The 23,264-nt window shown below is 40.9% G+C and overlaps 1 protein-coding gene across 1 annotated transcript in view; it reads right to left on the bottom strand.

The window, feature by feature from the left end:
• Positions 1-8,336: 8,336 nt before the first annotated feature.
• The window catches only part of LOC105921165 (probable E3 ubiquitin-protein ligase HERC1), a gene marked incomplete at its 5' end in the record, with an annotated part of 45,971 nt that continues 31,043 nt past the window's right edge, over positions 8,337-23,264 (bottom strand). The window contains 23 exon segments of the mRNA XM_036140292.1: positions 8,337-8,865; positions 8,962-9,267; positions 11,096-11,248; positions 11,346-11,598; positions 11,688-11,764; positions 11,854-12,019; positions 12,223-12,392; positions 14,196-14,365; positions 14,455-14,593; positions 14,703-14,872; positions 16,919-17,021; positions 17,232-17,354; positions 17,441-17,596; positions 19,661-19,842; positions 19,963-20,101; positions 20,191-20,316; positions 20,430-20,495; positions 20,568-20,852; positions 20,947-21,120; positions 22,202-22,300; positions 22,445-22,576; positions 22,761-22,875; positions 23,058-23,257. Of these exon segments, the coding sequence (XP_035996185.1) occupies positions 8,680-8,865; positions 8,962-9,267; positions 11,096-11,248; positions 11,346-11,598; positions 11,688-11,764; positions 11,854-12,019; positions 12,223-12,392; positions 14,196-14,365; positions 14,455-14,593; positions 14,703-14,872; positions 16,919-17,021; positions 17,232-17,354; positions 17,441-17,596; positions 19,661-19,842; positions 19,963-20,101; positions 20,191-20,316; positions 20,430-20,495; positions 20,568-20,852; positions 20,947-21,120; positions 22,202-22,300; positions 22,445-22,576; positions 22,761-22,875; positions 23,058-23,257 (3,690 nt within the window).

A 23,264-nucleotide genomic window follows, 5' to 3' on the forward strand; every position in this document is an offset into this window, starting at 1 on the left:
TTGTATGCTTCACCGCACGCTTCAGTACAACGGCCCTTCTTATCTTTTAGAACATAAACAAGAACATAAAAACGATGGGACAGTTCGGTGATCTGCAGATTTCACAGTACACTCCTTATGCTATGATTGATCATCATACTAGAGGATTAAAGTATTTTATGGTGATCTGGTTACTAAATTGCATTTGTTGCCATTTTACCGTTGTGAACGTAGCTTTGATTTTGTTGCATAGTTTTAATGTTAGTGAAAGTTTTCCGGCACATTTCCACCTATGAAGACCTTTTTCCAACCCTTCATGGGCTCACATCACTGTTCAGCACTATGCTCCATCCTCTTATAAAGTTTGGTTGAAGTTTTACTCACTCACATTTAAATGACAATCTATATTTAGCCAAAGAGATTTACTGCTCCCTGCAAACATGTTTTGTTTTTTTGGGATATCCACAGGCCTTTTGGATGGGTTCTGATCCTAGAAAGATTAATAAATAAATTAAAAAAAACACTACAGCAGCATTACATATTGAACAAGATGCTGACGTATATTATATGTGGTAATAATTATGTGTTAACAACATGGGTTAGTGCGGTTCACTGAGTTTGCAACATTCATCTTTTTTTGTTTTTCTTTTTATTATAAAAACCTTTTTTTGGACTTCTACCTTAGGCTTTGTGTTCTTCCAAGTGGTTCATTGATTTAAGGGATGTTTTTTTTCTTCATTATTCTTAGTTTTCTTTCACAGTTTTTGTTGTCTAGAATCACAGATAAACTCGCTTTTTTAATCATATATGCTATGGGAGCAATAAAAGCCTCAAGCAGATGAAGAAAGAATATTTAAAAAAGCGTCTTTGTTAGGGTAGATTTACAAAGATCCATTAATTATTAGGATGTTGACACAAGCAGCTATTTTGGCCCATGTGATTAGCCTGCAGGCAGCGTCTGGTAGTGGCTTTAGGCTGCTCGATGGCTGAGTGTGTAAATTCCAGTGTGTTGCATGCTGTTCACGGGTCTGTGCTATATGTGCAATACCCCAGGTGTCTGGTCCACGTACTGTAGGATACAGGCCCACTTTGTTTGGTATTTTAAGCACACAGGGAGCAAAACTAGGTCTCTTTCACCTGTATTATCATCTCTCTGTTTCAGTGTTTATGGTGGAGATTTATGAGTTTGTGTTGTCCCAGAAAATATATGTTTGAGGGCCTCAAAGCTAACGGCAGATAATACTGTAAGACACATTCTGGCACTGCCTCCTTTATTTCAGATAGAAGTGGCACAGACAAGAGGTTTTTCTTTTTAATTATTATTATGAGACAAAAAGGGGTGTTTTTACATTTTTTTCTCTGCTTTTAGGTTTTGAAATATCTTTTGATCACCTTAGCAACAGAAAAAAAACCTCCTCTGAAAGTAGCTTGTACATTTTTAAACATTATATCTCTTTTTGATCAGTCGTCATGGTCAATCCCCCGTGACAACAGCCTGGGCAGATGGCACATAACAGATGTTCATGTTTACCGAGAACACAAAATGATTCCCGAATTTCAGCCTCATTACCATTAAATAAGGGGGGGGGGGGGGTGAGAGAGAAGGAGGGGAGGCAGGCAGAAGAAAGTCCTGTTCCTACAAGGACTCTTGCACAGATGTCGTTGCGCAATAACTCATTGAAAATGAAAGTCCTGTTGTTTGGATTTGGCTTCCAAGCTCAGCTAGCTTCTGTTGTGGGACGGTGAACTGAGCTGAAGGGGGTAAAACCCCTTGTTACCCATGTGTAGATTTGGAAACTCTGGTAAGTGAAATTAAACATCTGATCAGAGGTTAACACAGTTTTTCAGAGGATATTAAAGCCATTTAAAAGCATAAAAAAACGTAAAAAAAAATCTGGATTCCAATCAGCATTTCTGTCGTTTTTCAAAGCAGACATCTAATTCTAAAATGTACTTTTCTAGCACATGCAAGGGTCTCTGGAGCCACGTGTCTCTAAAAAAGTTTCCCTGCTTGAAAGCAATATTTAAAAGGAGCTACATTTGTATGGAAAAGAGAATATTTTGTCATTTGTTCATCTTTTTCGTCGTCTTGAGATGGAAAAGGAAATTAGCTTTTTTGGGTAATTTCTACATTAGGGGATCGGTTTTAGGATATTTCATGTGTTTCCATTTATCAAGTCAGGAACTTACATAAGAGAATCAATTCTGAATTATGTCAAACCTGAAATGGGTTTGGAATGTGCAGCTAGGAGCTAGTTGCTGGTACAAGCTAGCACTTCTACCTGTAAAATGAAAGCATATAGAAGCAGCTTTACAGAGTGAATAACATATTGTTTTCATTATTTTTATTTAACATAATCTAAGCAGCATTGTATAACTGTGGAAATAGACATGTTGCTGTCAAGGTTTACCCACAACGGTACCATACATCATAAATGACCGAAGATAAAAGGTTATCATCTGTTCATTTAATATTTGTGACAATTAAAAAATTAAATAGCAGCTGATGTATGTCACTCAGGCACCAAGCAGTAAACTGACACAACCTCAGCTTGAGCCACACTGAACCAAATGTCAAAGCAGCGGACAAGTTGATGAATTAAACAGGTCCACCTGATAGGGACTGAAGTGTTGGAGTGATCGTTCCAGTCACTCCGGAGAGCTCACTCTGCCTCCTCAGACACTGGCATTATTTATCAGAGCAGTCTAGGTTTGCACCTACGTCCTCTGTAAGTAACATTAAACACCTCAGGTTTTTAAGAGCATTTAAAGTCAATAATTAGACGAAACGCAAACTGCTGTCATGGCCGTCCTGTGGGTCCTCCTGCTGCAGATCAACATTTGTATGACTCTTAAATGAAATGAGAATACTGCTTATGCTTCAAACGTTCCTGGTTCTTACAAAGTGCTTCAGAACAAGTCAAAGAACTTACTGTAGCTTTCTTGTAACTTGCCTGGTAAATTCAGGAAAGTACCTTCTGAGTACCACAAAGCTTGCAGAAACTGATCTGGTATGGTATAGAAGTTTCAGGAAAGCACCTGTGAACTTCCATGAAAGTTCAGGAACCATCTGATAACTGTTTTAAGAAAGTTTTGTGTCATCTACCTGGTCACTTCCACAAAGTAAAATATTAAGTTTAAAGTTCTTGGAAAGTCTCTTTTAGACGCTTTTATTAGAAGCTGTAGTTTTACAGCAGACATCTTTCAATAATGAAATGCTATCAAAGGAGACAAACTGTCCTCAAAGATGATCAGGTTTTTGCTTAGGTTGGACATTACAGGTACTATTATGATTAAAACTCCCTCCAAGGAAGGTGGATATATCTTCACTGGCCAAAATCAGGAAATATGTTTGGTGCAAAGCCAATGAATCAATCCAATTGGCTTTTCACAAAATTAAATATGTAATTTCCACTTTACCACAACTAAATATTTATTAATTTACAGCTCAGCTTCATAGAAACTAAGCAAGATAACAAAACGCTAATGCAAACTTTAAAACAGTGACATCAATCTCAAAAGCTATTTTGCATTGCTTTAAAAACCATCTGTGCCTAATGAAAGTAATTTCCAAATTGCATTTTTGTTATTTATGATCATTTAAAATGTAAAAGAAAACAATGTATGCAACTTCCTAAATTACTATTTAAATAAAAAATAAAAAATTAACAAAAAATCCAGAACAGAGACAATGCGTAGATTTGGATGGCAAGTGAACCTTATTTAGTCCTATTCTTCTAAATAAGAGTATTGGATTCGATTTTCACATACAAAGCAAACAATTAAATGTGATACTGTTAATACCGTTATTATGAAAGGATTTTACTGGCAGTTTCAAGTAGTTTTACGCACTTTATCCAAAATTCAAGCACGTCTTGAGCTTTCAAAACACATCAAAATATTTCACGAATCTCCCGCAACCCGATGGAGATCCGTGTGCTGAATTTGTCCTTTTTCCTGTCTGGCTCAGATCTTTCCTGGCTATGTCATTTTTGGCAAGAAGGCAACAACACCCACATGACATCATTGACTGAAACCAGAGTCTTAAGCGCGTCTGATGTACACAGGTCAAACACTGGCTGTCCCATCCTGCGGTCAGAGACAGAAAAGGGACGATGGCAACCCGTCAGTTCAGTCAAATAATCCCGTCGTAGGCACACAACAGCTCACAGCATAAAGCTACTCACTGACCTGCAACCAGGTGCCCTTGTTTTTACAACAGCACTCATCCATTCACTGCTGGGATGAAATGAGCTCCTCTGATTTTTGGAGGGCAAAGGGAGGCGGTGGAGGAAGCTGGTGTGCGTGGGCAGGGGATCAGGTGACCAGTCACATCTCTGTTTTGTCTCAATCAGGTCACACCCTCCTTTGACTAATTAAAATTTCAGGAGGGAGGAGAGACCTGCCTCAGTCAGATGCATGAAAGAATATTGCAATATGAACAAAAATACAACCTGAAAAAAAAAGAAACAAATGACTGGGCATTGAAAACAATATTTTTATATCCAACTTTTGTTTATCTTTAGTTAAAATAGCTGCACAATAACAAATAAAAAAAGCGAAAGGATAATACAATGATTTATAGGGGAGAAAAACAAATGATTTCTTTACTTTGAACAGTATGTCTTATTGAAAGAGTGGAATTTTAGTCATTTCCTGCATGAATTAGGTTACACTATTCCAAGATATTTGCTTTTTGAAACAAACTTTTTCAACCAACTCTTTTTCAAAGAGTTTGTTTTCCACATCTACTTAGGTAGACAGCATGCTTTTGGACTTTAAAACTTCTGACCAATGAGAAAACACTATATATGTATTGAAAACTACTGAATAAAATACACATATTGACTATCCATGTCATAATATTGTTATATGTACTGTAAAAAAATATTTAAACGCTCACGTCTCATCCATCCTTCATTCACGTTTTCTTCACTTCCTACACCCTCCCCTTTTCCCCTTTTTGAACTGTATATTTCAACAGCCACATCTCTTAAAAAAACAAAAGTTTTTGCTCATGCCACTAAACAAAAAGGAAACAAGAATCATCAATAAATTCATATGCAAACTGTGAGCACAAGAAATTAACTTTCTTTGCTTATTCAACTCAACTGTTAATATACCTCCCAATCCTGTTTTCTGATAGATGCTGCAATAAAAAAAATATTTTTTTAGTTACAAAAAAAAAACAAACAGTAAATTACAGTCGCAAAACAAACACATGTTTATCGCAAAAACATACTGCTGTGAAATTATTTTCAAGAAAAATATACTCAAATAGTTTTCAGGTAAAAAAAAAAAGAAAAGAAAAGAGATAATGATGAGTGACATAATTGCCATTCCCTCTTAACAAATGAAGGAAATCCATAATATGTTCACAATTATATTAATGTAATTATATAATTACACAGGCAAATGAAAAACAAAAACACCAACAGCTTGATAACTGAATTAATTTAGCAACCAAATGAAGCACAAATGTTTTCCGGTGAGCACAACGGAGTCTGAATGGAGAAAGATGCTCCCATCAGTCTGGCTCAGCTCAGCTTTGTGCAGGTGTACGCGTGGAGTAATTTGACCACATGCTGTTTAACATCCCGCCTGTTGTCGTCCATGTGTCCCGATCAAACGAGCTGAGTGGAAGGAGCAGCGGCAGCGATTAGCTGACAGTGATGTGCATCATCAGCTATATGCTGTTTGCGTGTAAATGATGATGCCTGCCCATTCTCAGCGCTCTCCCATCCCGTACAGGATCACTGTTGAGGCTGAGAGCAACAAGCACGATGCCCTCCGGTGGGAGTAAAAAGTACCACAGCGACAAAAAACTGTTTCGTAAGCCAGCAAAAAAAAATTATATTTCCATTTAAACACTCTTCACTTTATATTATTACTGGGATATTCATAAATATTGGATCTTCTTTACTTATAAAACACAAAAGATTTCAATCTGCAATTCAAACTATGACAGATTTTTGCTCTTCCTTCTCCCCTAATAATAAACAACTCAGTGCACTTTGCTAAGCAGAAAAAGATAAAGGGAAAATCATGCGCGTCTTTCCTGCAAAGTACCTTCGAGTCCGGATAATCCCTTTTTCGGCAAAGAGATCTGAATCAGATTAAAAATGCTGTATTGTTCAGGCATGTAATTCCTGCCCAGATATTGTTGTTTTTGGCTGCATTTGTGAGGAATGATCTAAATTACATCTTAGCGTGCGCTCACGTCCTCGTGCGTTCGCCCGAGCGCCACCCGTGTCTACGAGTGGGATACACAGCAAACCCAAGTTCACAGCTGCTTCACATCCTGCACAATCAAAGCAAGGCCCGGGAAGCTGCACCAGATATTTGAAACAAATCCCCCCCCAACATCTTTTTTTTTTTTCTCCTGCCATGGCCTTTACAGAGTTGTGTACCTGTTCTGTTGATAGATGGACGTTATATTTATACCAGGCGAGGCTTCTCATGAGAAAGCCTCTCCCCACCTCTCCCCTTCTCAGCTGCAAGGCTGCTGACGGCAAGCTGAATTCTGCCTTACTGGCCACACAGCTCCCAGCGAAACAGATGGGTAATAAGGTCACAGCAGACGTCTCACCAGCGCGGACAAATAGCAGACACACCAGCTGTGCTGACTCAGGACAACATTAAACTCGGGAGAATTGAATTAAGATGTCTCTTGGTTAAAAAAATAAAATGGGGAACGGTGCTCTCCATTTTATTTCCCTTTCATTTGGAAACTGGTCCTAATGGAAATAGGAGTCCGTCTTCAAAAATTGCAGCTCTTGTGGGGTGCTCCTGGGCTTCCAGTGAATGAGCTATTGCTGGCCAAATTCTGAAGACAACACCAATGGTTCTGATATAAAGGTGCTTAAATGCACAGCGCATCGCAGTTAGTAATGTATAGGTATATAGACACGTAACTGTAGACTATTGTAGACATTAAACTCATGGCAACTAATCTTAAAATGTCAGTGTTGCATGTTTTCTGTTTGCCCTTTTGTTTAAAGATCTTTGGGGCTCTTCTGAAAAATGTAGTCTTTTCATCATCTTAATTACATACTTACAACACAAAAGGAAACCCTCTTCCTTAATGTGTTTGCCCCTGCTGATCTTATATGAACTGTATCCTCAGTGTAAATAGGCACTTGGAGAGGAAGGGCCTTGCAAAAATATAGTCACACTCCTGGATTTCTCTTCAACCCCGTCTATTTTGGTCACATCACAAACTCTGGACTTTGATTGGGCCCTACTAACACATGATTATGATTTGATGGAAACCATTCCCTTTTAGATTGTGACCCAACGGGAAGAATAGTCGTTTACAATAAGATTGCATCAATGCTCTCAGTTATCCGGATCATTGCAACAGCAAATAGGCAAACATATGATGATGTATGGGCTGCACAGTGGAGCAGTGGGTAGCACTGTTGGCATGCAGCAAGAAGGTCCTGGGTTCACGTCCTGGGGCTTTCTGCATGGAGTTTGCATGTTCTCTCTGTCCATGCGTGGGTTCTCTCCGGGTACTCTGGCTTCCTTCCACAGTCCAAAATATCCAACATGACTGTTTGGTTAATTGGCCTCTCTAAATTGTCCTTGGATGTGTGTGAATGGTCGTTTGTCCTGTCTCTGTGTTGCCCTGCGATAGATTGGCGACCTGTCCAGTGTGTATTGACAGCTGGAGATAGGCACCAGCACCCCTTGTGACACCGCAAGGGATAGACGTGCTAGAAAATGGATGGACGATGAAGTATTTTCTTTGGCACTAGGGAGTATTCATCAATTATGAAATATTAGTTGTTTTTGATGCTATTTTTTCAACCCGGAAGAAAGAAGCTTGCCTTCACTGCGACGCTGCCTCTCCGCACTAGAGTCGCTGCAGCATGGTATCAAAAAAGGAGGCATTGCTGTGACTTTGCAGATTAGGTGCTAAAAGAGCCACTTTGAGCAGGATTTTGATAAAGGAATAGAATCATAGCAGTTAGAATCTGAAAAGGTTAATTTTGCATGATATAGGCCCTTTAAGTTAACTACTGATCTGTGTATGAATGCAGCTGCATTTATGAATTTGGCTCCAATGTTAAATGGCTTTTGGCGGTCAGCATGAATAGAAAAGTACAGTATGCCACTGCGATACTGTGCACACTGGCACAGCGAAGACAGATGCGTTTCCATATTATGAGCAACTCTTAGTTCATCACACAATATCTCAATACAGTTCACTGGAGTTCGTATTTATAACGTTTTGAAAGCTACAAAAAGTACAAAGGGTATGAATACTTATACGTGACACCGTATGACAGCGGTGGCAAATTTTCTCCAGATCAGATGCATTGAAAGAATTGGAAATAAACTGCAAAAACGGCCTTATTTAAACTCTCTATTTTAATAAATAATAATAACTACAGTCAGTGTGGTAAATTGTCACATTATTACATATTCTCAAACAAACAGGCACGTTATACTTCTCGTACGGTGGCTCAGTCGCCGTCAATGATAAAAGTCTAAGTCTTTTTTTTCCTGTAGTAGCACTGCCATAATCATTACACTGCACAAATAGAAAAATCAAAACAACACCTTTATCCTCTTAAATAAACCAACATATAAACAGTACGCTACCATCAAAGTTTGGCAAATAAAAGTCTGTGTTCAGTGCATAATGTGCATGGCATCGGAGAAGATACATTCATGACCCGGCGGCCGTCAGCTTTACTCCTCTGTGTCCGAGTTCTCCGCTGGCTCCGTGTTGTGGGTCAGCATGTAGTTGTCCATATCGATGGAAGTGCAGTTGTGGATCGAGTAGCGCAGCCGCTCAGCGAGGACCGCCTGGCTGGTATAGGGGGGAAGGCGGAGCAGGAAGAAGCAGGTCTGAGCAGTAGGGAGTCCGTTAACGGGCTGAAAAAAAAAAAAATATATACATGCTTAGGCTTACTTTAACTGTGTTTATTTAAAAAAATATCTAAGAAAGAAGCGCACAGAGTGACGTCTCACCCTGTCGACCTTGATGATTTGGAACTTCTGCGAGATGTCGGCCGGGTTGGAAGGCAACCTGGACCTGCCGGAGACAAAGCGCAGGAAGAGCACGCGCTCCTCGTTGGTGAACTCCTCCAGGCTCTGCCAGAACCATCGGATGAGCTGGTGGCTCTCCGTGATGTCCCGGTAGCGCACAAGCTTCTTCAGCATCTCAACGGACACCTCCGGCAGGCCACAGACCAGCTGCTCCAGCTGCTGCGCCGTCAGCAGTGAGAGGAGGGGGACGGGGATGATGGTGGACATGCCCTCTCTGACGGCGTCCGCCTGGACAGAGGAACAAGCTCAGCTCAGACTAACTAATGGACAGCATTAGCGTTGGACACGGAATAATTTACGGCACTTTGACAATCAGTTTGGCTACAAAAGCCACGATTCTTTAGTTAAAAGTAAATACGGATGTAAATACTTTCTTTCCAAACGTGTTAAAAGTCTTCAAGTGTCTGTTTTTTGCTTTAAATGGAAAATACAAAAAAAAAAAAAAAAAAAATTTATCCGAGTTTAAGGGCCTTTAGCTTGTACTTGGTTAGAGTATATTGGGTTCCTGGGAACAAGAACAACACGTCTTGTGGGAAATTAAGGTTGATCCTAGTTAATCTTTGATTACATCAGAACCGTTGACTTTATTTCTAATGGCTTCATGTTGAATGAATCTAATTTGCCTTTAGGTTCTAGTGTGCTTGTTTAATGGTCCAGAATGTTGCTGTTTGCCATCTGGTGACCTTTTTTTTTTTTTTCCACCTCTTGTCTCTGTGAATCCTGTGACACAGTCAATCGGGCGCAGATATAAACTGACTTATAATGTACTTATAATTATGAACGAAATGTGTCTGAGCAATTACTTTAACATTTAAAAGGAAAGTCCTCGAATTTAAAAGAACAATTTGACACTCGTCGTCAAATTGAGATCTGTCCTGCTTGAATGAAAGCTCTTAATTTTGATCCCCGGTTGTGAAGGCGAGCGCTTTAACGAGAGGAAATAGAGGATTGGTTACACCATGACACTGACAAAGATAAAAAAAAAAAAAACTTGTTTAAATTTGTTAAAATCTCTTCTCTTGTTCTTGCTAACCCAATATCCTGTGTAATGTTGTTAGCTGGGTACGGTTAAGCCCAAACCTTTTTAAAGCCCCTGCAGGATTTAGGTTTAAAAGTGATCTTTTAAATTTTCCGTCATGTTTTTTCTGAATGAAAGTAATTTTAATGTTTTGAGGTGCCCGCCTTATGCTGATTACAGAGAAGGGTGTAAATGTTTTTGGACATATCTTTAAATGAGATATAAAGAAAACCATTTTCTATGTTTTAGTCCTTTTAGAATGATTTATTGCCTTCAGCGAGATGGCTTCCTCATTTCTTATTTTAAAAAAAAGATAAAACTTGTTTGAATAAAATTATTTTAATTCTAAGTCGGGCACGGGTTTTCTTTACATGCTGGCTGTGTTTTTAACATCAGGCACAGGGGCCATCAACAAAAACTAGCTTGCAGGGTATTTGCATTTACACTTAATTTGCTTACTTATTTTTAAGTACTTTGTCCATCAATAAATAATTGCAGGCTGGTGTCTAAGACTCACATTTTAAAGTAAGAAAAGAAACCACCCAGAGACTAGCAGTCCTCTGTACATGGGATGAGCTACACAGACTGTGCACCAAATTGAGCATTTGTTTTGTTTTTGTTTTTTTTGGCCTTCAGACCAAAAAAAACTTTGGGAAGGTTTAGGAAAACCTCCTGTTCTCAGGAACCCCATATCCAGTAGAATCTTGACACCTGGACATATAATTATATCCCTAACAAGCGCTCAGGTGGTGAATTGCTTCTCCTTTAGGCTCCAAAGGACACTAAATGATTTTTTTTTAGTGAATGCGATTCTCAGCAAAGCCTTTCATTCACTGCCAAAGATTTGCTGGTTCAAAACCTCTTCCGTTTGATCTTTTGTTTAAATGTTAATTGCTGACGCTACTTCAAAAAACACTGAAGAATTATGTAACACTGTGCTTCCCAGATTATCTATTTTTTCCAGGTTTTTGACATACCCATGACAAATTGTTTCTAAACATTTACGCCCTTAATTTCAGCACACCAAGAGCCCCAAACCTGCGAATCCATTTCATGCAGTCTGTAGTCCAGAGCCTTCTCCACATATTCAGTGCGGTTGGAAAATGTCAGGGAGATGTTCTGTCCTCGAGGAACCACTGGTACCAGCCTTCCATCCGCACTGTGGGCCATGAATGAATCCAGAGGGATCATCTGTGGAAATGATACAGAAAAGGAAACGGTTAAAACGATGATAAACTCTTAACAAACCACAGTCGCTGTGAGCAGTTTGGTTTGAACAGCCTCTCACCACGTGGAAATTATCTGCCGTGATTCCACTGTTTTCCAAGTGAAGGATGCCTTGGAGGGTGCGATAGGTGAGGAGGTCCACCTCCTCCAGGTCGGCTCCCGCCAGCGGCATGCAGCAAAGTTGCTTCCACACCCACGGAGCCAGATGTAAGTCCAGAGGCTTCTTGGTGCGTATGGCCACAGCCATTAGGATACCCAAGAAGCGAAACTGTACCATGTGATCCTCTGAGTGAGCCCCCGGGTTAAGCAGGAACCTACAAGCGTCCGGAGGCATTACAAGTGGTAAGCTCGTTGCTGACAATCGCATATTGTGCTTTACTAAAAAAGCTGTTAGAAGGAGCACCTATCGGTGTTGCATCCCACATCTGCAAAGCTGTTGGGAGTACGAATCAGGAGGTCCACCACACCACACTGCAGCTCCTAGTGCAAAAAATATTACACCGTTTCACTTTAAATTAAGTGCAAAATGCATCATCTGTGCTTTCAGAGCTGTGTCGTTTTTTACCTACCTGGCACATCTCAGTAATGGTGTCATCAAACACTCCGCCGGCGTCGTCAGCTCCCTCCCCAACCAGCTTCACCTTCCAGGCTCGGGATGGCAGCCGCAGCTCCAGAGGGTTCAGGTTCACCACCTGCTTCGCGATCTGCACAAAGATGGGCTTGCTCGAGCGTCCTCTGTCAGAGATGATAAAAAAAAACAAAAAAAACAATGTTTCAAGTAAAACATCCCAAATAAAAGTTCTAAAATGTCTTTAATAGGCCTGGTTGGCCAGCTGAACACCCGGCCTGCTGTCTGGGCACCCAAGCGCCTTTATTACCAGCAACCCCTGAAGACATTCCGGTTTAGCCAGTGGACTGGACAACGCGGTCGTTCTTACCTTGTGGAAATCCGCTTCACTGTGATTTGTGGCCCATATGTTTTGCCCTGGGTCATGGTCCGGCCGATTGAGCGCACGAGAGGCAGAGTGTTGACCTTGGGGGACAGCAGACCTCTGAGTTCACCCCGGATGACGGCTGTAGCCCCTGAAGAATAGCGGGAACTGGAGATCTGGACAAGAGAGAGGAAAGGCGCGTAAATAAAGAGCAGAATGCAGCATTAGGTAAGAAAAAGACAGACAACGGCGTATCTGATGAGATATTTGAATTGCAAGACGCAGATGTGGACAAATTTGCACTGGTGGTAAAGATGTCTAATGGTAGTTCACACCGAATGCAATCCAGGTGAGAATTTTTCCTCTCTCTTGCAAACAATCCAAGCTGACAATGCTGCCACTTTCCCCCTAGCCTGCTTCACTACATCAAATAGGAGGAGGATCTATCTGCTTTATCTGAAGCATTTGTTTAACGGTGCTTTGCCACCTTATTTGATTTTTTTTATTATTTATCTATATGTCACAGTTGCTCACTCTGGTTGCATACAAAGTTTTATGAAAGATTATCACGTCCTGCTGCTATATTAGTTGTTATTTTGGTGTTTTATGCTTTCTTTATTCTCAGTTTGTTAGTAAATAAAGCCTTTCGTGTTTATTTGCAATATTAACGGAAGTACGTACTGTGCATGCACAGCAGGGGTTAAAACAAGAGAGTGGCTAACGGCTATAAGCATCTCCAGGCGAAACAATGAAGAAAAGTCCAATATCCAGTGAAGACAAGCGCAAAAATTATGTGATTCCAAGAGGGAAAAGACTGGAATGTCGCTGGGAATACAGTATGAACGTTGGAGTTCACTGAAGCGAGGCTCAGATGTAACCGCCAAGTTGATTGATGTGAGTAAATCTTCTGATATGAGGCTCTTAAAGTTGCTGTAGATCGGTTTATTTAATTGATAACGGCTGGTCTTCGATCACGCCAAGTTGCCGCTTTACTGTGAGGCATTTCAGAGGGTCAGGCTCGGTCCGGCATTATTTAATACTGTTGTATTAATTAAGCAAACCATCATTATGATAGTTCAGCAATACTGCCGGTAGATGGCGCCATGTCTGCTTATATTTGTTCATCGTGCCTGAGAGGGAATCTCTACGGCTCAAACAGGACCATCAAAACACTATCAAGATGGAGGCATGGTATATATAACCTTATTTTATCATGACCAAACTATTTTTGGTCTTTTTTATAAGCATGTTACATGGCTATATACCTTTAAATTTGTCTATTACTTTGTGAGATTGATTGCAATTTCAAGAAACCTTTAACTATCCACAGTTAAGTTATTTATCCTTGTATAAATATGAGCCGACAGAGACTTATTACTCTAAGCCACTCTTCAAAATGAAGAGACAGAGTATTCAGTTCTAGTGAAGCAGATCTGTTTTATTCTGCATGGGTGAAAAAAAAGCGACAGTAAAACAACAGCTTCCCTAAACTTGCTGGTTTCAGAGGAATGAGTGCAGAATTTAAAACAACTGGAATTATGGCAAACAAGGTTGGATGAGCATCCGGGATTAACTTGCTACCATGCACACTGAGAAAAAGTACACCTACAAAGGCCTGCATTAAGTACTGCAACAAAAAGTGACATCTTGAGGACTCTGGGCTATCTAGAGGAATTGTGCAAAGGGGAACGTTGGGATGCCTTTCTGTTTGCTCCAACCTGGTGAAAAGTTTAAGGGAGAAGGCTGAGCGCTATATTATAGGTATAACGGGGCTGCACATAACAATAACTGCAGCAGGGCCAATATTTATTTTCTGTAGTGAATAACTGTACTAAAATAAAATGTTTGTATTTCTCAAAACATTTTCAAAGTGGGATTATGCTACTCTAATAAAAGCTGACTTTTTCGTGATTATCTTTTTTTTTCTACTTATAATACATGCCTGTACTGCAGAAGCAGAGCAAAGGGATTTAATATACCTGGTTCTTAGTGTCCAGATTGAGCAGCCTCCAGGACTTGTACATGAGATCAGAGAAGTGGTAGAGCACCCTGAGGCGCATGCTGAGGACGTCGGGGCTGCAGTCCTTCAGAGTGTTGTACTGTGGAGGAACCGACTGGGGAAGGCCCAGCTGCAAATGTCCAGAGCCACCTGCCGATGAAGGTAACATATGGGATTTCCAGCTCTTTTCTCGTTCATGGATCTTAAAGCGTTTGTGTGCAGGAACAGTCGAGCTATACCTGAGTTTTTCATCAAGACAGAAGGGGTTGTCCAAGCTGCGCTGTGGCAGCGGCCAGCGGAGATCTGCCTGATGTTTTTACCCTGCAGAGCGGTTATGAGCACCGGCTCCTTCACTTGATTGGAGTGTCCCAGACCAAGCTGGTAAAAAACGCATAAACACAAACGGAGCAGTCTTACAGAGTCCCGCAGATAAGCAATGAATTAAAATTCCTTTTGGGTCTGAGCTGTAACAGAACGCAGTGGTCACCTGTCCTTCGCTGTTGCAGCCCCATGCATACACGTCTCCAGTGGAGGCCAGAGCCAGCACGTGTTCACAGCCCACAGCAACGTCGTCTATAAAAAGCGCCTCCAGGGACGGCACCACCTGCGGCGTGGATTTATTCTTCAGCATGGGGTCGGGCAGACCAATCAGGCGCTCTGAAGGATCAACAGAAACAGGACAAAATAAACCCACGTTTTCCTTTTCCACATTCGAAGTTCAAGCAGGACAGTGTGATCCACGAAAATATGCAAATTGATTCTTTGTGCTGTTTTTGTCAAGTGTGTTGTAGGAAGAGGAAATATAAAAGGGTATGATGGCAGCAATGGCTGCAGGATCAGAGTTTAACCAACCACAATTTTCACTGTATTTTACTGGGATGTTATATGATAGACCAACAGAAAGCAGCAGAGAAGGGTAAGGGAAATTATGAGGGTGAATAGTGTGGCCTGAAATTGTATTTAGTAGGAGGGTAACAATACATCGATCCATAACGATATATCGATTAAACGCTTAACGATTCAATTACGACCACATGGATTGAAAACGTAAATTCATGTGGTCGTTTTTAAGGTACGCCTTTACTTGTAATTTACAAGGCATGACTATAGTGAACAGGTGATCTATTATTATTATTATAGTTAGAGGAATGCTGTCTTTTGATTTTAAATGCCTGAGAGCTTAGAAAATAAAATGGTCAAATAATATTTGCGTTATTTTTGAGAGTTGATTTCAATGTCAATAATAGGGTTTGGTGGGAGGATGATATCCCATCATATTGATCGCAGACTTGTGAATTGAATTTAAAGGAAATCATATCATACCAGACTTTGTGATATCGGCAAACATCGTATTGTCATCCAAACAAATCGATATGACATCGTATTGTGATAAAGCTGGTGATTTACACCCCTAGTATTTAGCCACTTTTACTCTAGCACTCCTAATTTAATCCATGGCAGCCACTTACCTTCAGAAGTCACCTAATGACTTATTAAAGCTCCCCATCGGTGTGATTTATTTACAGGATAAACACAGCTGTACTGTAGAGAACATCAGTGAACAAGCAGCTTAATGATGAGGAAGGTAAATGCCTGAAGGGGTAGCAACCATGGGTGATAAAACAACATCTCAAGCTGTGAGCATCTCCCAGAGCTGTGCCCAGTCCCCCTATCCCAAATTAAAAATGGCAGACCTGCAAACCTACCAGCCTACCAAGAAGTGTCCGCCCACCTAAACGTAAAGCGGTCGGGTCGAGATCCGGGACTAAATCAAAGTTAAATTCTTCAGAAAAACTTTAACATTGTTGTTTTCAGCATCTACATCCAAACTGACCGAGGTTGAGCTATTTGTAATAAAAATGGGCAAAAGTCAGGCTCTAGAAACACCAAGCTTATAGAGTCATCCACTTAGAGACCTGCAGCTTTAATTACGGTGAAAGGTGGTGTTGTCTCAGGGAGCGAGAGCACAAATACAAATTCTTCTGATTTTTGTTTGTAAGAAATGTTGAAAATGTATAATTTTCCTTTCAATGCTTTATAATGAATTTAATAATAAATTATTGCGAGTTGGTTTATAACTTTAAATCCCTATAACATGGCTAAATTAGGAAACATTCAAGGCATATGAAGACTTACGGAAGGTGCTGTAGAGTTTTAAAATGTCAACAATTACCGAATTTCTTCCAAGTGATTATTTTTAAATGGCTAGTTTAATAACTATAATTACATTTCAAACCAAATCATGAAAAGTTTATCGGTCCATTATAATCCAGTGCTTTGTTTTAAACAGCCATGGAAATTTTTACAATTAATTTTATTTTTTTGGATAATGGTTAATTCTGCAATACATTTTGCTGTTTAACTCCTAAAAGCTAAAGGTATGAAGGTAAAACATTTGGAAAAATTAACTTAAAATGTTTAAGTTACACAGCTGGCATGAATTTTTGTGTGTGTCAATTTTAAATACAAATAAATCTTAAGTAAAAATCTTGATGCAAAGTGTTTCTTCCCAGCTAAAAAGGAAAAAGGCCACAAATATTTCTTTTGTGTTAAATAAAATAAAGAAAGCTTTAGTCCTCTTGTTAACCAACCTGCCTGTATGATATGATAGAACTGGCTTTGAGAAGACATGTGTTGTGAATTGGCGCCATATAAATAAAATTAAGTTGAATATTTCAAACTAACTCCAGCATTATGACATACCTTGGCCAAAAGTGTAAACATGTCCGTCACAGCTCAGTGCCACAGAGAACTGAGTCCCACAGCGCACCTTCTTGATCCTCTTGTTGCAAAGCTGCTCCACTTTCTGAACAGAAAAGAGACAACGCAGACAATCTTTCGTCTCTGGTCGTTGTATAAAAGCAGCACCAAAACATTTGATAAAGACTTTGGTGTAGATATGAAGCTTTGAACTTTCTGCTGCTCCTCATTTCTTTCCAAGATTGGCATTATGAAATGAAACAAATCATCAAATTTTGTTGCTAATGTTTCCTGAATGCTATTTTTTTTTAAATACCTGAGGGTAGTATTTTGCGGTGGAGGAACCGGTTCCAAGTTTGCCGTAATCCCCATCTCCGAATGCCCAAACGACACTTCCATCCAAAGATACCACCAACGTGTGGTTGAGACCACATGAAACCTGAGCAGAGTAAACAAACGTACTCCGTTTTTTCTACACGAGTACACCAAAACAAGAGTTTAAATGTAACCACGTTTATTCCTTACCTGCCCTACATGATATCCTTCGAGCGCAGCCACCCTTTCAGGCAGCATCTTATTGGACGTTGACCTCAGACCCAGACGACCAGATTCACCGCTGCCAAAGGTGAACAGTTTCCCGTCTGCTGTGACCACGGCTGAGTGCCTGAAGCCACAAGCAAGCTGGCCAAACAAAGCAGAACATGTTCAAAACCATGGCAGTGAGAGTCTAATACTGAAGGCTGTGTAAATATATATGCATGTTTTTTGATTCGTCTTGGTATCATTTCTGATCTGTTCTGGAAAACATCTCCCATGGAATGGTGCAAATCGCTGATTATACCGCAGGCCAAGAACCACTCAGTTTGTGCCTAATGTTCTATTTAAGGATCTGTATTGTAGTGCCATTAAAGCCATGATGAGAAACATTAGTCAGATTGAATTGGTAATATGTGACACGGGGAAGGAATCACTACAGCATCAATTTTAGTCTCAACCTGAAAATTGAGCATGTCTGCAGATAGTGCTGCCTTTAACAAATTACAACATCCTGTTTTATTTTTGTTTTTTGTTTTTTTTTTTAAGGAGTAATAAGAAATTTTTCACCATTAGGTAGAGCTTGAGCACTGTCTGTAGACCAAAACAAGATGTGTATCAAGCCACGCCTCTCTCTGGCACTCTGCACCCATTTCCCCTTTCTCCAACATCGGCTCATACGAGCCAATTAGCAAAGGATAAAAACACAGCAGAACAGGTCACCTTTCAGAGGAACATCTTAAGTAAGTAACTCATAACTTTATAATGTTGTTAGCAAGAGAACTTTTTAAATCCAATGGGCGTGCTCTCCGCCATTTTGTGCCTGGCGGTGGCATTTATGGGCAGGGAGGGGGGGACGTAGGTACATGGGCAGTCGGGCTGACTATGTAAACAAGAGATTAGGGAACAACAGAGAGAGGGTGTGTGACTTTGAACCATAGTCCATCTAAAATGATAACTTTAGGTCTTCACAAAACTATGTTTTAATTATTTCTATTTAAAATAATGAAATTTCGCTTATTGCTCCTTTAAGGAGCTGGTGATTCCCCTGTTTACTTCTCTGTTATTTCCTGAAATACAAACCAAGTTACTTGTAAAAATTGTCGGTAACATCAGCATTTATTGTATTTAATCTTTATATAAACTTCTAATAAATCAGGAAGTCAGATTTGTTTTTACTTTACGCAAATAGCAGTTTGACAATTTTTGTCAAAGGAAAACTTCACACACCTTGCTGGTGATCTATGTTTCAAATTGACAGTCAAGGCAATAACACGTTTTCAAAAACAAAAAAGCAGGTAATCATAGCTGCAGAAGGCAATACAGTGCCCTGCAAAAGTATCCTGGCCACTCTTCCATGAAGTCCAGCTCTATTTAGTGTAAGGTTCAGATCAAGTGACACTTGTTGTAGACTGCACACAGGTGGACTTCTTATGTGACTTCGGGAAGGTAATCGGTTGCACCAGAACGTTTAGGGGCACTTCGTTGGAAAGGAGGTGGGTACATGTGCACATGCTAATGTTCTTTTTTTTTTTTTTTTTTGCATGTTTTTTTCTTCTTTTGCATATATATTTCTCATTTCACTTCACCAACATAAACTGTAAAAAATGTAAGATTAAAAAACAATTGCATTACAGCCTGGAATTTAACAAAAAAGATTAAAAGCCAAGAGGAGTGAATACTATCGCAAGGCGCTGGGGTGCAGCATGTGACATATGTGCCTACAGATTCCTACGCCAGGTGTTTATCATAATGACAATAAAGGCAAGTTTAAAAACATTTAAGTATGCATCCCAGCGTTTATGACTAAAAATATCTGACTATATTTAGAGCCTCAAAAAAACAAGTATTACTTCAAAAATTACAAATTTCCATTAACAAAGTGACTTCATAGCACCCATCACATAAAGTAGCACAATTATGTAGCTAACAAATAGGTATTTCTGAAAAGATTGAATAATTTGACAACATTAAAATTTAGGAGGTTCTATGTTTTATGATTTACTTCTTCTTTGGAATGAAGTGTCATTAGCAGTAATATCACCACATTTAAATAACTCAATGTTTGTACTTCATAGTTTGTGGATTGCATTGTTAGAAACTTCAAACTTCCTTCTGTAACCTGGGTTCATTTCCAATAATGCGAGTCACAAATGTAGTGAGAGAGAATTGATATGCTAAAATAATACGGAAGCACCAGCAGGGTTTTACCTGGATGACCTCCTCTCCCTGCAGCGCCTCGATCTGTTTGGGCCGCCTTTGTCTTTCGCTGTTGCCGTGGCCCAGTTTTCCAAAATCTCCATCTCCCCAACTGAACACCTCGCCGGTTTCGGTCAGGGCCATGGAGTGTCCGTCTGAGCCGCAGGAGGTCACCAGCTGGGTCACAACATAGCCTGCATCAAGACACGACAGTCAGGTCCCGGTCTAAGAGAAACTGAATCATCCCAACTCTGTGGGATGCAGAAAAATACTAAAGGAGGTTAAGACCACGGTTCTCAGGATAAATAGCACACCTTGAAATGCAGAGATGATAGTGGGAACATAAAGATCATCAGAATTGCCCTGGCCAAGTCGACCATATTGCCCTTCACCAACAGCCAGGACATTCCCATTGGTCTGGACCAGAAAAGTGCAGTTCTGACCACAGACAACCTGAGAAAAACCCACAAAGGACGCAGAAACGTGAGAAAGACGGCAGTGAACAGAAACCAAGAGCGCATCGTGTGTCACGTAGCAGACACCTGCTGCGTCTGTAACAGGGAGGGAGCTACTGTCGGTATGGTTAGGTTGGTTCCCATTCCTGCCAGCTGCCCGTAGCGTCCGTTGCCCCAGAGGTAGACCTCGCTGTTACCTCCTTCCTGCCAGTCCTGAGAAACACAGAGAGGCATGAGGAAATCTGGACATGTTCGGTATTTAAAGTTCATTTTTGTAAATGGGGGGGAAAAAAACACAATAACGGAGGAACAATAATAATAGCTACCTCAGGCCTGCTGGTGGCCCATGACATCAGCTGTTCGTCCATTTTGAAGCTCCACATGCTGTTGTCCTAAAATGTATTTCAGGATGTTAGCAGTGAACAGATCTTTTTTTTCTTTAGGACACTAACATCAACACTCACCAGTCCCTTGGTGGCGTTCGAGTCTTGGACTTCTAGAAGCCCAGAAACGATGAAGGATTCAGGGAAGGCGGTGCCGCTGGCGATAGCCTCTGCACTCCGGACGGTGGTGGCATAGGTGAGCAGCCAGCTCCACTCCGGCAGGCAGGACTGAGCATCGGCATAGGCGTGATGCGGAGGCCGTGGGTGAGAGCACAGGTGCTTCTCTAAGGACAAGCCAACAGCCAGGGAGGCCAGGTTCTGCAGGAAGGCGCTGTGGACGAGTTGATCTCCGGCTGCCACGTGGCTCTGCAGTTACGAGACACACCGAAAACGTTACGTCACCGTTCACGCGCTGTAGAGTGACCAGAAATCGGCTTCAGAACACAGACTGAGTAACGACCCTCTCGTAGCTGTACTGCTCCTGCAGCAACAGCGGCAGCCGCTCCAGAAAGACGGCCAGACATGGCGCCCGGTTCAGGCCCAAGATGCTCTGGCTTCTGAGGACCATCCGACAGGATGCCAGCACGTGGTTTTCACTGATCCAGTCGGGGGTGCAGCAGATCAGCAGGACATCCTGGAAATGGGACGGGAGCTGTTTAAAGATATACGTTCCCTTACATCAAGTGTTCACCACTCTTGAAGATTAACGCATTTTATTCCCCATGAAAGTCACAAATTCTAACGTATTTTATGGGGATTTCCTCTGACAGCCCCACACAAAACAGCGCATGTTGTAATTGAGAACTAGGAACAGATGCATGTTTTATAAAATTTTTAGTAATAAAATTCAGATATCTGTGACATGTGAATTTGTTTTAAGGCACTGATAAAAATGAGTCCTACAGAAGTCCCCTTATTCAGTCTACCTGTGTTTTATAATGTCAGCATAAATACAACCGTTCGCTCAAGCGTTCATTTGTTGGAGAGCATTAGTTAGAGAGCATAGTCAGCGGTGGTGGCAGCACCATGCTGTGGGAGGATTTTATTTAAGCCGGACATACACTGCACAATATTTTCAGTCGTGGTACTCATATACAGCTCAAACTGTACAACGAAACCGCCGGGTTTAAAAGTTCACTGCTCACGGATCAGGAACCTTGGTCAGTTGATGGGAGGAGTTACAATTTAGCTCCTCCCATTTTCCCATTTAGCTGCTAAATACAGGACAACTCTGCTTCTTTTGCAGCCTGTAACCGATGGTATTCCAGACGTCTGCCTTCCAACAGGACAAGGTCCATAAATATGCAAAGTTAGGACAGAATGGATTATGGCATATCCATTTATTAGAAGGGTGCAGTCAAAGTCCAAACTGAAATCCTCTTGGGAATCTGTGGTAAGACCATAAAATGTGCTTCCAAGTAGTCTCCAACTATACACAAAAAACCTTCCAGCAGTAGTTGCAACAAAACATGACTCTACAAAGTACAGACCTGGCGGTGATGAATAAAAATTAAAACCTTGTGTACTTTCCCTCTTTATCATTTCCTATCACAAAACATTCAACTAAAATACATTAAGGTTGGGGTTGTGGGGTTGCAAAATGTGAAAAGGTGAATCCCTTCAAAGCATTATAACAGAGGTCAGTGTAATTAATGTGTGCAGAAAAAAAGCAAAAGCACAGAAAAGACCTTAAAGCCAGAAATGATTTAAATCACCTTGGATCTACCAAAGCAGGCTGCTACACCTAAATTCGGTATCCACGTAGTGCTGACGACAGAGCCAAGTCCTGTAACAGTCTGTAACACTGACCCATCCTGTAAGAGACGGGAGGATGCAGATTCTGAAATTAGACATAGTTCTATGACCATAGAAGACAGAATACCACAGTTTTCATGTCTGACATATGTGGTGTTTGGTCTTATTTTTGAGGAATTGCAGCTGCAATAGAGCTCCTTTACCTGCAGAGACCAGATGTTGAGCAGCCCCCCTATCCCTCCGGAAACCAGCGCCAGGCCGCTGGAACAAAATGAAAGGGACTTCACCGCTGTGATGTGCCCCTTAAGGACAAAGGCACACTTTGCACTGTCCTGCTGCAAAAAAAAAAGCAAAGCAAATGACTATATAAGCTATTTTAAAATCACACGAACAACTGTTCTGGAAACTGTAATTTCCAGTTCACCGACGGTAACAGCTCGGAGCTCATTATAGCAACGGCTGATGAGTTTTACAGCGTGAAGGCTGCAGGACTGCCTCCGTCAGAGGATCCGAACTGACCTTCACCTCGAAGCTTTTATCCTGGCTTGGCGGGCTGTTCAATATGTTTGGCAAAGACACGGTGGTACCCCCCTGTGGTAGAGTCCAAACATGCACCAAACCATTCTGACAACCTCTACAGAAACATGAAAAGAAAGAACAAAAATACATTATTAGCACACCGTCTATATTTAAATAGTATACGACTATCCTTATTTTGAGCTGTTTTAGCTGCGGGGCTTTCAAGAAAAAAAATTATGGTTGAAGACAAAAAAAAAAAAATGCTGATTTTTTTTTTTTTTTTTTAAATAAACTCACACAGCCATCAGGAGTCTGGGATTGGGGGCTCTGCCAGCGAGCGGGCACCACTCTGCAGCGTTAACAGTGCTGGTGTGGTACAGAGAGTGCAGGGTGACCCAGGTTCCCCCAGATCGGCCCAGTACCTTCACCACCTCGGACCTCCCCAAGCACAGTAGCAGGTGCCCAGTCGGGTCCCATTTGAGGCAACTTACAGTGTCCTTTGGG

The sequence above is a fragment of the Fundulus heteroclitus genome, chromosome 8 (genome assembly GCF_011125445.2).
Source record: "Fundulus heteroclitus isolate FHET01 chromosome 8, MU-UCD_Fhet_4.1, whole genome shotgun sequence".
Lineage (NCBI taxonomy): Eukaryota > Metazoa > Chordata > Actinopteri > Cyprinodontiformes > Fundulidae > Fundulus > Fundulus heteroclitus.